At 50.0% G+C, this 12,848-nt stretch overlaps 1 protein-coding gene across 1 annotated transcript in view; it reads right to left on the reverse strand.

The window, feature by feature from the left end:
* Window positions 1–9,282: 9,282 nt before the first annotated feature.
* The window catches only part of PLCH1 (phospholipase C eta 1), a 43,674-nt gene continuing 40,108 nt past the window's right edge, over window positions 9,283–12,848 (reverse strand). Inside the window, exons 22-23 of the mRNA XM_062499382.1 lie at window positions 12,035–12,428; window positions 9,283–11,297 (exon numbers count right to left, since the gene is read on the reverse strand). Of these exons, the coding sequence (XP_062355366.1) occupies window positions 9,283–11,297; window positions 12,035–12,428 (2,409 nt within the window). The remainder of the gene's footprint in view (window positions 11,298–12,034; window positions 12,429–12,848) is intronic.

The following is a 12,848-nucleotide window of genomic DNA, read 5'->3' on the forward strand; positions in this document are numbered from 1 at the left end:
GGACACTGCCTTGTCCCTGCTGGACGCTGCCCTGTCCCTGCTGGACACTGCCTTGTCCCTGCTGGACACTGCCCTGTCCCTGCTGGACACTGCCTTGTCCCTGCTGGACACTGCCCTGTCCCTGCTGGACGCTGCCCTGTCCCTGCTGGACACTGCCCTGCCCCTGCTGGACACTGCCTTGTCCCTGCTGGACACTGCCCTGTCCCTGCTGGACGCTGCCCTGTCCCTGCTGGACACTGCCTTGTCCCTGCTGGACACTGCCCTGTCCCTGCTGGACACTGCTTTACCCCTGCTGGACACTGCCCTACCCCTGCTGGACACTGCCTTGTCCCTGCTGGACACTGCTTTACCACTGCTGGACACTGCTTTACCACTGCTGGACACTGCCTTGTCCCTGCTGGACGCTGCCCTGTCCCTGCTGGACGCTGCCTTGTCCCTGCTGGACGCTGCCCTGTCCCTGCTGGACGCTGCCCTGTCCCTGCTGGACACTGCTTTACCCCTGCTGGACACTGCCCTACCCCTGCTGGACACTGCTTTACCACTGCTGGACACTGCTTTACCACTGCTGGACACTGCCCTGTCCCTGCTGGACGCTGCCCTGTCCCTGCTGGACACTGCTTTACCCCTGCTGGACACTGCCTTGTCCCTGCTGGACACTTCCCTGTCCCTGCTGGACACTGCCCTACCCCTGCTGGACACTGCTTTACCCCTGCTGGACACTGCCTTGTCCCTGCTGGACACTGCCCTGTCCCTGCTGGACACTGCTTTACCCCTGCTGGACACTGCCCTGTCCCTGCTGGACGCTGCCCTGTCCCTGCTGGACGCTGCTTTACCCCTGCTGGACACTGCCCTGTCCCTGCTGGACGCTGCCCTGTCCCTGCTGGACACTGCTTTACCCCTGCTGGACACTGCCTTGTCCCTGCTGGACACTTCCCTGTCCCTGCTGGACACTGCCCTACCCCTGCTGGACACTGCTTTACCACTGCTGGACACTGCTTTACTCCCCTTGGGCTGAACCCCAGAGGTGCCCAGCAGCCCAGCCCAGCCCAGCCCAGCCCAGCCCAGCCCAGCCCAGGCACTCTCAGCCCAGCGCCATCAGCTGCAGCAGCAGTGGGAAGGCTCCAGTCTCTCCCTGTGTCGGACCCAGTCCAGGAGCCTGAGCTGAGCACACAGAAGGGACAGACATGCCTGCAGAGCAAAGCCACCCCACAGCTCCTCCAGCACAGATGGCATTTGTTTCATTTATAAAAGGGCAAAGAACGAAGTGTCTGATTCACATTAAAAAATCCAAAAACACCCAAAAACAAACAAAAAAACAACCCCACCAAACTCCAAAGCCCAAAACCAAATCCCCAAACATTTCAGAGATGCTCTCCTGGCTGTCCTGGAGCAGGGGGAGCTGTGATGGAGCCAGGGAATGGAGAGGACTGACCCTGCACACCTGGTTTGCCTCAGAGCTCATCTCTACTGCCAGTGTTCAGCTCCCCTGCCCACACCTGGGGTGAGGATGAGCAAGAGAGGAGTGTCCCCAGTGTGCAGGGGCACTGACTTCACATGTGCCACCAAGGAGAACTCACTCATCTCTGGCTCCCAAAGATGCTCACTGCTTTAGCAGATGATTGTTGTTTTCCTGCTATCCCTGCTGATCAACAGGTGTAGTGAGTCTTGACAACATCATAAATTCACCAGTGAGAAGCAACATTCACCAGGGAAAAGTGACATATGTCAGGGATGCCACATGGAGAGGCCATGAGGGCAGCCCAGTGACAAAAACAAAAAAAAAACAAAACAAAACAAAACAAACAAAAAAACCCCAAACAAACAAACAAACCAACCTCTATTTTTTGCCTGTAGCATGGAATAGCCAAAAAAAAAGGGGGGGGGGGAGGGGGGGTGGGAACCACGCATGAGAAATGGAGGAGAAAAATTCCAGACAAATTCTGACCCCAGAGAATATATGACCTTATTAATATATGACTTCATTCTTACAAACCTGATACCCCTACGTATCTCCAAATAGCTTTATTAAACACACTGAGGTTTAACCTGTCCCCTGGAGACCAAAGGATCCATTTCAGCCTGGAGGAGCTGTGCGTTATTCAGACACTGACAGCAGCAACACACACAGCACAAGGCAGCAGGGTGACACCACAGCTGTGACAAATCTGTTCTGCAGACACTCAGGGTCCCTGCCAGCACTGGCAGCAGAGATGGGACAGTGACAGAACCCGGGTGTGCAAGTCCCAGAGCTGGACCCCCCCCCCAGTGTCTGATTGATTAATTAATTAAACTATAACGAGTGCCTGTCTGGCAGCTATTCAGTTCTTGTGCCCAGCTCCGGGAAGGTGTTTGTGGGGCTCAGGGGGCCAAGTTAAACCCAAGGGGTTTCTGCCAAATCCTTCCCCACTTCTGTTGCCATCCCTGGGCCATTCCTGCTGCCTCTGGGTCCTCCAGGCCCAGCTGTGCCAGGCCCAGAATCCAGCAGAGAGGCTGCAGTTGCTGAACAGATACATGATCTGGAGATTCCCAGCTTTTGCCAAACAAAGCTTTGTGTGTAATTCTGGGCAGCTCAGGAGCTGCCTGGATGGAAAAGCCTTTGGCAGGAGGGTCAGATCCATGTCAGATGGGCAGCCCTGGGCTCCCTCAGCCCCTGAGCTTCCCCATCATATTCTGGATTGGCCTTGGCAAGGTCTCTTCTGATCTCTGGTCCTTTTTTCTTCTTTATTTCTTTCAGCTTAAGAAAAGGCTGCTGCCAATGCATTCAGCAAAGCCCTGTCAGCCAGTCTGCCTTGCTGTGAAATATTAGCAAACAAGCACTGATGGTAACACAGCCAAGTTTAACAAGATCTCCACTTATTATCCTGTCAATTTTGGTGGGAGAATATGGCATTGCTGTCAGATCCATCTGTTCAGTGCACAGCCTGTGCATAGAAATCACCTCGTCTCACACATGGGGAAAGATTGAGGAGAAATCTGAAGGTAAGAATGAAAGATGAATTAAAGATCTGTTAATAAATAGGGAGAACTCAATGAAGACAACTGACCATCTGAGAGGAGCCAGGGCTTGTTCTGGTGAGGGGGTGAAAATTCTCTCTGGCCCCACACAAACAGGATCTGTTGCAGCCTGCACAGATGAAATGTTATCCACAGCTTGGATCACCACAAAGTCATAGGGACAGGAGGCACAAGAGCATGACTGGGAAAATCCATGGAAGGAAAACCTCTAAGAAGGTAACAATTTACAATTTAATTTTTTTTTAATTAACAAATTAACCTTATCACTTCTCACAAAAATTGCAGCTGGTGTAGTAGGAGTAACTTTCTTTGAAGAAGTGGAAATGAAATGCAAAAACTAACAAATGCTAGAGAAATGTCAAGGGACAAATATCTATTCCTAATAACATTCCATTATTGTTTATTCTGTTCCATCTAAGAGGTTGAAGGAAAGCTGCTGGACAAGAGAACAGCTGGTGGAAACATGGATATCATATTCCAGTTCTCACCAATCAATCAATAATGGTTTGACTAGCTCTAAAACCATTTCAATAAAAAATGAACAGAAATACATTCAGCAACTGCAGCCTCTGGACTGTAGAGCCTGGGAAGGTTTTGGTGGATCAGCACTGCAGGACTGGATCATTTCCCACAGTTCTTTCACTTGGTAACAAATGAAAACATATGGGATGTGTATGACCAACAACTCAGAATTTTGGTCTCATTCAGATTATATACCTCACACAAAACACATGGAGTTACTCTGTAAAGCTTCCCATCAGAGCAGCACAGGGCCTTGCTGTGTCAATTCTTCCTGCTGAGCTTTCAGCATCTCCATCATGTGCAGCAGGAGGTGCTGCCAGAACCATCCCAGAGAGAGGAACCATTTCTTCTGGCTCTGGACTGAATCTCTCTGCACCATTCCCAGCACAGACCTACAGCAGAGCAGGGCCTGCTGATGGATGAGCCTGAGTTCCTGGCCAGAGAGACACCTCCTCTGAGTCAAAACAAAGGCTTTTCTGCAAGGAAGTCAAAAGGACAGCTCCTGGACGTGTGTGCATCAGCCCCCTTCCCTCAGTCCTGCTCTCAGTCCAGCAGCTCTTCTGCTGCAAGGCTGGCTCAGCTCTGTGCCTGCAGAGAGACCAGAGGAGCTGCTGAGGATTTATCTTCCCAATTACAAACTGCACTGATTGCTAAATCTTGGTTTCTCTCATGGAAGCACAAGTTGGCTTCAGGAAATGCCAAAAGATGGAATCCTCTGTAGTTTTCTCTCTCAGTTTGGGTGGGGAAGGATCCCACTACAACCAGGGCTGCATGGCCTGTGTTCCCACAGCTCCACGCTGCAGCTCCAACTCCCAATTAGCTTTAGAGAGCTAATGAGTACCTGATTAAGAACAGTCCCTTCCACACCCTGTGCACAAAGCCAGAGCCCAGAACTGCTCCTCCAGAGGCCAAATCCTTCCAGGGGGCTTAAGCCATAGCAGAAAAGTGGGGTTCAGGCCCATGTCACTACTGCTTATTTAAATTAATTCAAACTGCACATGCACCCTCGCCCTTTAGAAGGTCAGGCACATTCTAAATATTTAACAGCACAGTCCCAAGACAAAATAAATACATGAATATTAGTTACCATCTTGCTTACTCAGCATCACCTCTGTTTGGCAATCAGATATGAAGTAGCACAAGAAACCTGACACATGCTTGAAACCAAACTTCCACCTCTGGTGCCTTTGGAACAGCTTTAGATGGACCAAGTGTGGACAAGCAGACACAACACAGACCCCTCCCCAGTACACACCTGGGGAAACTCCACCCACTGCACCACTTACACTGGGCTCACACTGTCCAAAGCACCAACATTTAGCACCCAGTTGTTTTCCCTCATCCTGCTGCACTCTGCACTGCAAGAGGATCCTCTTGGAGGCAGCTGAATTTTCATATTACTAACAAAATGTTACCAGCCCTGGAAATAAAGTCAAATTAACATGACTTGCAGCACTCTGCAACTCTCCATATTCTGTTCTCTGAGCAGTGTTCATTTGCAGAACTCCACTGAATTTAAAAGTATCACTTTAGAAAAACACATCTTCAACTGAAGTAAAATTTTGACTATAAATGTTGAAGATGTGAAACACTAAATTAATCACTTTAAAGAGCTTGTAAGTCAAATGAGTGCTTGAAAACTCAGCACAAATTAATCATCTGCTTCCAGACATCTGTTTCCCTTAAAAATGTGCTCCCTTAAGTCTATTACTCCTTGAAATGGGATCACATAAATGCTGTCTGACTGCACTGGTGAACTGCAGTCTCCCCCCAGCTGTACTTCAGTTACCCATCCAAGTAAAGCCTCAGAACGGGCTGGAGTGGAGCAGCAGAGCTCCAGGGAATCACTGCCCCCCCCAGGCCTCGGAGAGCTCAGTGTCCCAGCCCAGGGCTGCTCCTGAAGGGGACTCTGCTCCCAAATCCCCAAGGAAAGAGGTCACAGCCCTCCCTCACAGCTCCAGGGCTGTGTCACACCCAAAGTTTTGGGCCGAGTTCCCACCCCTGGTGTCTCTCTTTACACTCTGCATTCCCTGTGCTGGGATTAGATCAGAGAATAGTGGGGTTTGGAAAAGACCTCACTTGTCTGAATATAAAGGAACTATTTCCATGTCATTATGAAGTCTGACATGGAAGTTCATATTTCTTTTAAATGCACCCACCAGGAGGAATGGGATTTATCTTCATTTGCCATATATTTATCTTTTTAGTGCCCAGCCAAGCAGCCAGTGAAATTCAGGCTGTTCAGAGACTCAAAGTCCCTTTTCAGCCTCCCTTTCCTGTGTTTTCACTGCACTCACACACACACAGAACCAGAGCAGCAAATCCACGTGGCTCTACCTGCAGAGGCTGCCAAGCTCCTCAGGCTGGAGCTGGACACTCCAGACCCTGCTAGGACTGCAGCAGTGACAGGGAACGACACGACTCTGCTGCAGAGCCCATTAAAACCCCAACAGTTCCCAAAGCAAGGACTAACACAGCACCAGCTGCAGCTGCTCTCCCTCCCTCATGCCTCCCCTCACACACAAACACAGCCCTGTCCACCTGCCAGGCCAGCACTGGCAGCACAGACAAGGCAAGGTCAGGTAACTCAGCTGCACCCAGACTGCAAACTCTTCTGTCTTGGCCCATAACTAGACTAAAGTCATGTTCAAAAAGAAGATATTTCCACTTCCATGGCTTTCTACACACACAAAATTCTACCTCAACTAGGCCAGCCAGGCACTGCTCATTTTAATTTCTTTCTGTCTCAACCAACAGAGGACTTTAAAAGATAATCTCTAGTAGGAATTCAATTTATTTCTCCTCCTGCATGTCTAAGCAGATCTGTAATCAGAGTAAACACTGTGCCACTGTCTCCTGTGTGACTGAGAGTCCTGCACGTGATTTTCCCTGCTCCAAAAAGGAACAGCACTAAAATCTTATCAAATCAAATCCAAATGAGCATCAGTCCAAGAACAAAACTGACCCAATGTGCTCCTGGGTGAAAATGGGGCTGTTCTTTCACAGAATGTTTTATTCTTACATACCTTAATTTTATTTAAGATGTGAATGGGAAACTCAGGATGAAAGCCCACCTACTAAAGCATCCTCCCTAACACCTGGAACATTCTGTACGACTGTTTAAAGCAGGGGCAGTTGATATTCCAGTAAACAATCATATAAATGGAACTAGAGACACTTTCTGCTTTGAATTAGAAAACATATAATTTCTCAAAAGTAGTATTCCAAACCCATCTGTTCTCTGCAGATTCTTAAACAGCTTAATTTATGCCTTCTTTCATGAATTAGCTAAGCAATTTAATCCTGCTAACCCAGGATGTGAGCCACTAGCCTTTACTAGGCTAAAGTGATTGTTCATTCTGTGGTGGTGCAGATTCTGCACTAAAAACAGTCTTCACTAGATGGATTTTCAGCAAGCTGCAGCCTTGTTCAGACAGGCTAATTAACTTTGGGAGAGCTGAATGAATTGAATGGCCTTCTAGATGTCTGAACTGCAGATTGGTCTGTCCCACCCAGATGTCTAAAACCCCTGGCTCTGTACAATGCTGCTTGGGATCCACACACCAGATGTTCCCAGAGTTTAAAGGCTGAATTCTGGAAGTGCTGAATTTCTGAACTCAGCGTCCCTTCAGTTCATGATCCAGGGCACAAAGCTGCAGAAGGAGGCATTTGCAGGTTTCCCAAAGTGTCCCATTCCCACAGAGTTTGGAGTTGCTGCACAGAGCGTGTCAACCCCAGGTTGGATTTTCTGGAACCCCAATTCACAGTGACACAAACATTTGTGACCCAGACTGTCCCACAGCAGCTCGGGGCTGGCATCACCAGTACTCACCAGTAGCACCACATCACCTGGGCAGGGAGGATAGCAGAGTGGTGGTTCAGGTATCCCAGGACACTCCAAGGCAGGAACATCCCCACGGGAGCAGCTGGATGGGCACAGGTACATTTGTGTGGATTGCTTCCACTCCATAAAAGAAAATGAAGCTTGTTCATTTAAACTAAAAGCTGAAGAATTATATATATATATATATATATATATATATATATATATATATAGTTATATATAAAATGGCTGATGTGTATTTGGCTTCAGCTGCACTACAGAAACCCTGCCCTGCTCCGTTAGCCAAATGTCACTGTCACACAAAGAACTGTCCCCATCTGGATTAACTTCTAAAATTCTAAAATTAAGAGAAGGCTATAAGAGATTATGTGATAAAACACTGCTGCAATAATCTATCCTGACCTCCTGCAAGCTCCATACAATTTTTCTAAATTCATTCCAATTAAAGGAAGTTTTTTCAGCTCCCACAATGGAGATCTTCTCATTTGCTTCCTCACAAGGCACTCTTCCTAGGCCTCAGTCACACCTCCCAAACTGCATCCTGGCTGTGAGACAGAAATCCAGCTCCAAAGCTTAAGGGATTGATCCATTGTCTGGTTCTGTTCCTCCATGAGGAAAATGCTTTTTTGTTTAGAAAATCCCCCGTTCTCTCCCAAGTGATAACACAGCCACTCTCGTGTGTCAGAGCCTGAGTGGAACAGTCAGACAAACTCAAATGTGGCTCCTGATCCAGAAGGGAGACCAGAGCTCAGCTGTCACCTCCAGTCAAGAACCATCCTGTGAAATGAAGATTCTTCCCTCCTCGCATCTCCTGTCAAGACAGATGTGTGCAGTCACTAACTGCTGCTGGACTCAGCACCAATCTGTTTGGATAGATCGTTTTTTTCAGAAAACATGTAACCAAGTGCTTAAAAATCTATTTTAATGACATTTTCAAGAATAATAATACTCTGCATTACAAAAGAAAGAGGTAAAAGGTACGTCTTTGACATATCAGAAAAACTTACAGCAAAGGCAAAGAGTATCTTCCAACCAAAATAAAGCTATGTTGTTCCCTACAGGGAAGCTTTAGGTGTCTGAGATTCCTTCACACAATTCACTTTCAGCCTTCACAGAAAAAGGTGAACAGCCAAAATATTCACTCTACTCTGTCAGTTTAAATATTCCACTGACTGTCGACAATTCAGCAATAAAATTACAAACATACAGAAAACGGATCTGCTGTACCAAAGCTACTCACACAACCAACAGCAAAAACACATAACAAAATAAGCAGAAAGTAAGTGTTTTCATTCATAAAAGCAGAATTACTCCCACATTCCACTCAGTCCCAAATCCACACAGTAACCAAAAAAGGAAGACAACTGTTGTCATATTTTGTGGAGAGGGCAGAAGACGAATCTACACAGGACTCACAAATCTGGACTAAGCCTAATTCTACAAACCATTTGCTGTAGAATCACAGTTCATACATGAAAACGTGTAAAATTGATAATAACAATCCACAACGAGTGATGCTAATGAAAGGTCGCTCGCTGCCTGCTGGGCAGAACAAGCCCCAGTCCAGCATTCCAGACACCACAGTGCTTTGGAGAATCCTCACGAAAGGCAAAAAGCGATCACCAGAAGTGTTTTTCCAAGCAGGAGGACAAGACACAAAGGTAAGCAGTATTGCCTTCAGTGCAACGTCAGGCTTTGGAGCGTGGCATTACAGCCACGGAACGCTGCAAATGCACACAGGGCAGCTGGGACCCACAGGAATCGCCCTGAGGGCTCCCCTCCCTCGGCTCCCACGGGAACGGGCGGCTCGACCAGCCCGATCCTCGGCACGAGGCCGCATTCTGAAATAACTTATTGAACTCCGGGCTGACCCGTCCCTGCAGGGCAGCAGCCTCCGGGATTCACAGGCGGAGCAGGAAATAGATCTCGGGCTGCTCCGGGGCTCCGGGCGGCAGCTGCAGCGGCAGCTCCCCACAGCCGTGCTGCAGCGCGGAGCAGGAGCCCTCGGGCACGCCCCGGCTCTCCCCGGGACAGCCGTGCAGGTAGCGGCCGATGTAGGAGCCGGTGGAGTGGCGGTTCGCGCCGCGCCCCCCGGCCCTGTTCCGCAGCACCACCCCGGGCACGCCGCCGCCCTGGCACGGCCGGGGCTTGCCCGCCGCCTCCTGCCGCTCCCGGGCGCGGCTGGCGATGTTCCGCACCCGGCTCTGGCTGCGGGACGACAGCTTCCTCACCAGGGCCCGGGGGCAGTCCTGCTCCGTCTGCCTGGGGCACAGCGGCTCCCGGCTGTCCTCCTGCTCCAGGGACAGCAGCCGCCGCAGCTGCTCCGTCAGCGCGTCCGTCGAGTGCGGCCTCACGCCCTGCACGGCGGCCGCCTTCCCGTCCCTCAGGCCCGAGGAGATGAAGCTCCTGCTGATGTACTGATACTTACTCTCGAAGTTGCAGGAAATGTCCTCCGAGGTCAGGTCTCCCAGACTCTTGGACTTGCAGGGGCTGCTGTGCTGGACGGCCGGGTGTGGGGGAAACGGGAGCAGGGGGCAGGCTGTGCCGAGCTGGGGGACGCAGCCCGCAGCCCAGTGCTGCTGCCGCAAACCCCGGGTGCTGTCACACGTGGGGACGGGGAGCTGTCCCCCTGCAGCCCTGCAGCTCTCGGTGCAGTGCCGGGCAGCAGTGCAGCTGCTCCCAGAGGTCCTGTCCCCAGCGTGCCCAGGGTCCTGCTGCTGCCTCAGGCTCCGGGGAGAAGCCAGCTGGCTGAGGTCCTCCCGTCTGTACTCACGGGTGGTAACCAGGAGGTCCTGGCTGTCCCCATCCACCTCCAGCAGGCTGCTGCTGTCAGAGTGCTCCCCAGGGACAGGGGCCAGCACCTCCTCAAAGATGAGGCTGTTGGAACTGAAAGAACTGGCAGACTCGGGGGCTTCCCAGCTTGGTCCAGATTTTGTAATGCAATTCCTTTTGGGATTTGCATTTAGCAAAGAGAGGGACGAAGAACAAGAAGAGCCAAGCAAGTTACTTTCCAGACTATTTAATCTTTTCTCACAGACTAATGCCCTGTGGCTCTTACATTCAGAAGCTGGAGATGCCTCGTGGATAATCGTGTACGTGGAGTACTCTGCATCCTCCAGGCTGGAGAACGTAGCTGTGTCCGGAGTGGAGGATGAAAGGCATTTGCTGGATTTTGTGGGAGTAATGTTGTGCCTACAGGAGCTGCTCAGGTCTGCAGCAAACAGATGTGGGAGTGCAGCCCCCACCCTGGAGGTCTGGCTGCTGCTGCCATGGGGGCTGGAGACAGGGGCAAGGGCAGTTTGGTCATCTGTGCCATCGAGCTGCCCGATGAGAGCGGACACAGCGCTGTCCAGCTCGCTCTCAGTCGAGAGAGACACTTCATCAATGAGGTGAGAAATGTCACTGTCCTGCAGGGCCCCCGTGGAGCGATGGTCAGGGCCCTCAGAGCACACGGCAGAAGAAAGGGGAAGAGGTGCTGCGGTGCTTTTCTTCGTGTCGTATTTGTGATTCTCCACCTGTGCTTTCTGGGAAAGAGAAGTCCCCATGAGACTGATTTTTCCTTCCTTAGATCCTTTTGTGTCATCTTCCTTTTTACTGTCTGCACAGGTTTTGTGGTGTGATTTTTCTGTGGGAAGTGCAGAGTCAGAGTCTTGCATGAGGGGAACAATTCCATCAGAAAGATTATTCTCCTGGTAATCCACAAGGTGATTTGCTTGAGTGACACCATTTGCAAAAACCAAATGTTCAGGTTGCTCCTGCAGAGGTGATACTAAAGAGTCAGCTGTGGAATCCCTCTGGTCATTCTCCTTCTTGAACTGAGAAACTAAATTTGAAACATTTGCCTTTTGCTCGGAACGTGGAAAAGACAATTCTTTCAAGCTTGTTTCCTTCTCATTTGTATTGTCATCACTGTTGGCTAAATTAAATGAGAAACATATTAGTGGCACAGAAGACTCTGCCCTGTCTATCAACAGCTATTTTGTCCTTTGACAGACAAATGGAGAACGCAAAACTAGGTACAGTTGTGACATAACTTAACCATGGGGTTGTGCAGGTTTAGTACAAATTATCTGAGTGACATGAATAAATGGAAAAATACAACTGCAGGCACTTCATTGAAATTTCCTTGGAATGTCTATTACATCAAGCAGGTGATGTAATATTTGTTGTAAGTAATGTTAATGAGGTACCACATCATAGCTTGCACGTGGCATTACCTTCAGCTGTGTTCCTAGTCACATTTGTACTATAAAGAAGCGTGGCAATAAAGACAGAACAAAACAGCTCTGTTAAAACACACAACACCTGAAAACAAGATGCATGCTTCAAGCTGAGTCAAAAGCATTGAGTAGATGGACTCCAGACCGGTTTATACATGTGGTTACTGCAAAGTGTTAACAGTACAAGGATTTCTTTTGGATCTTCTACCAGCAAGCAGCATTCACAAGGGCAAGGGTCTGAATTCCTCAAAAACACATATTGGATATTTTCTGCACTAAATCCTCTCATCTTTCTATGCCAAATCTGAGCTCTGTGACTCACTTCTTTGGAGATTTAATGAAGCAGGGACTATAGAAGTAAACTTGGCATAACAGCGGTTTTAACACTTGCTAGAAATCAGATACTCTTGGAAGAAGCAAGGGGAGCCCTGACCATTCACCAAAAGTAATTTTGGAAGCATCTTACCAGACGTGTCTTCCTCTTCCTTGGCCTCCTGGGCAGCGTCCTCTGGCGGGCAGGGCAGCTCTACCATGAGGAATCTGTCCACGGGCACGGAGGCAGGACGCGCCTGCAAGGTCCGGTTCGGCCGCCGGACCACCCCTTCCTTGTCCTTCAGGTCAGCTGGCTCAGAGGCACTGTCCCGGATGTCAGCAGCCTCCAGGAAGCCCATCTTGCTCTTCTTCCTGCCCTTGGCCGGGGCGCTGGCCGTGCGCCGCAGGATGCGCTCGCCGATGGAGCGTTTGCGCGCGTGCTGCCCGCTGGGCTCGGCGGTGCCCGCCTTGGGAGCCTTGGAGAACAGCCCTCGGAGCCCCATCAGCTGCTTGCTCTGCAGGGACAGCAACACCACAGCCTGGCCTGAGCTCACGCTCGCTCACAAGGCACGGAGCTGCTCTCACAGTGCTTATGAGTGATGATGACAAGGTTCAAAACGCAGCAAAGCAAAAATTCACACCAAGCCACTCACAGCTACTCTGAGCAAGGAGCTCCCAGCACAGGTCTCCATGGATTCATGCATGCCTGCCTTTCTCCTCATTAGGAGGGCAGCCTGCCACAGTTACCAGACTTTGCTCAGTCTCCTAATGGGAGCTGACAAGGCTCAGCAGTGTCAGGCTGCACATTAACGTGGAGTTTTGCTATGCATGGGCTGCATCAAAGCAATATTCAGATGTTTCAGAGGCTGCATGGAGAATGGTTCCAGTTTGGCAGGTGCAGATCATGCGACTGGGAACCACTGGAAAGTCTGTGC

Source organism: Cinclus cinclus, chromosome 10, assembly GCF_963662255.1.
Source record: "Cinclus cinclus chromosome 10, bCinCin1.1, whole genome shotgun sequence".
Classification (NCBI taxonomy): Eukaryota; Metazoa; Chordata; class Aves; order Passeriformes; family Cinclidae; genus Cinclus; species Cinclus cinclus.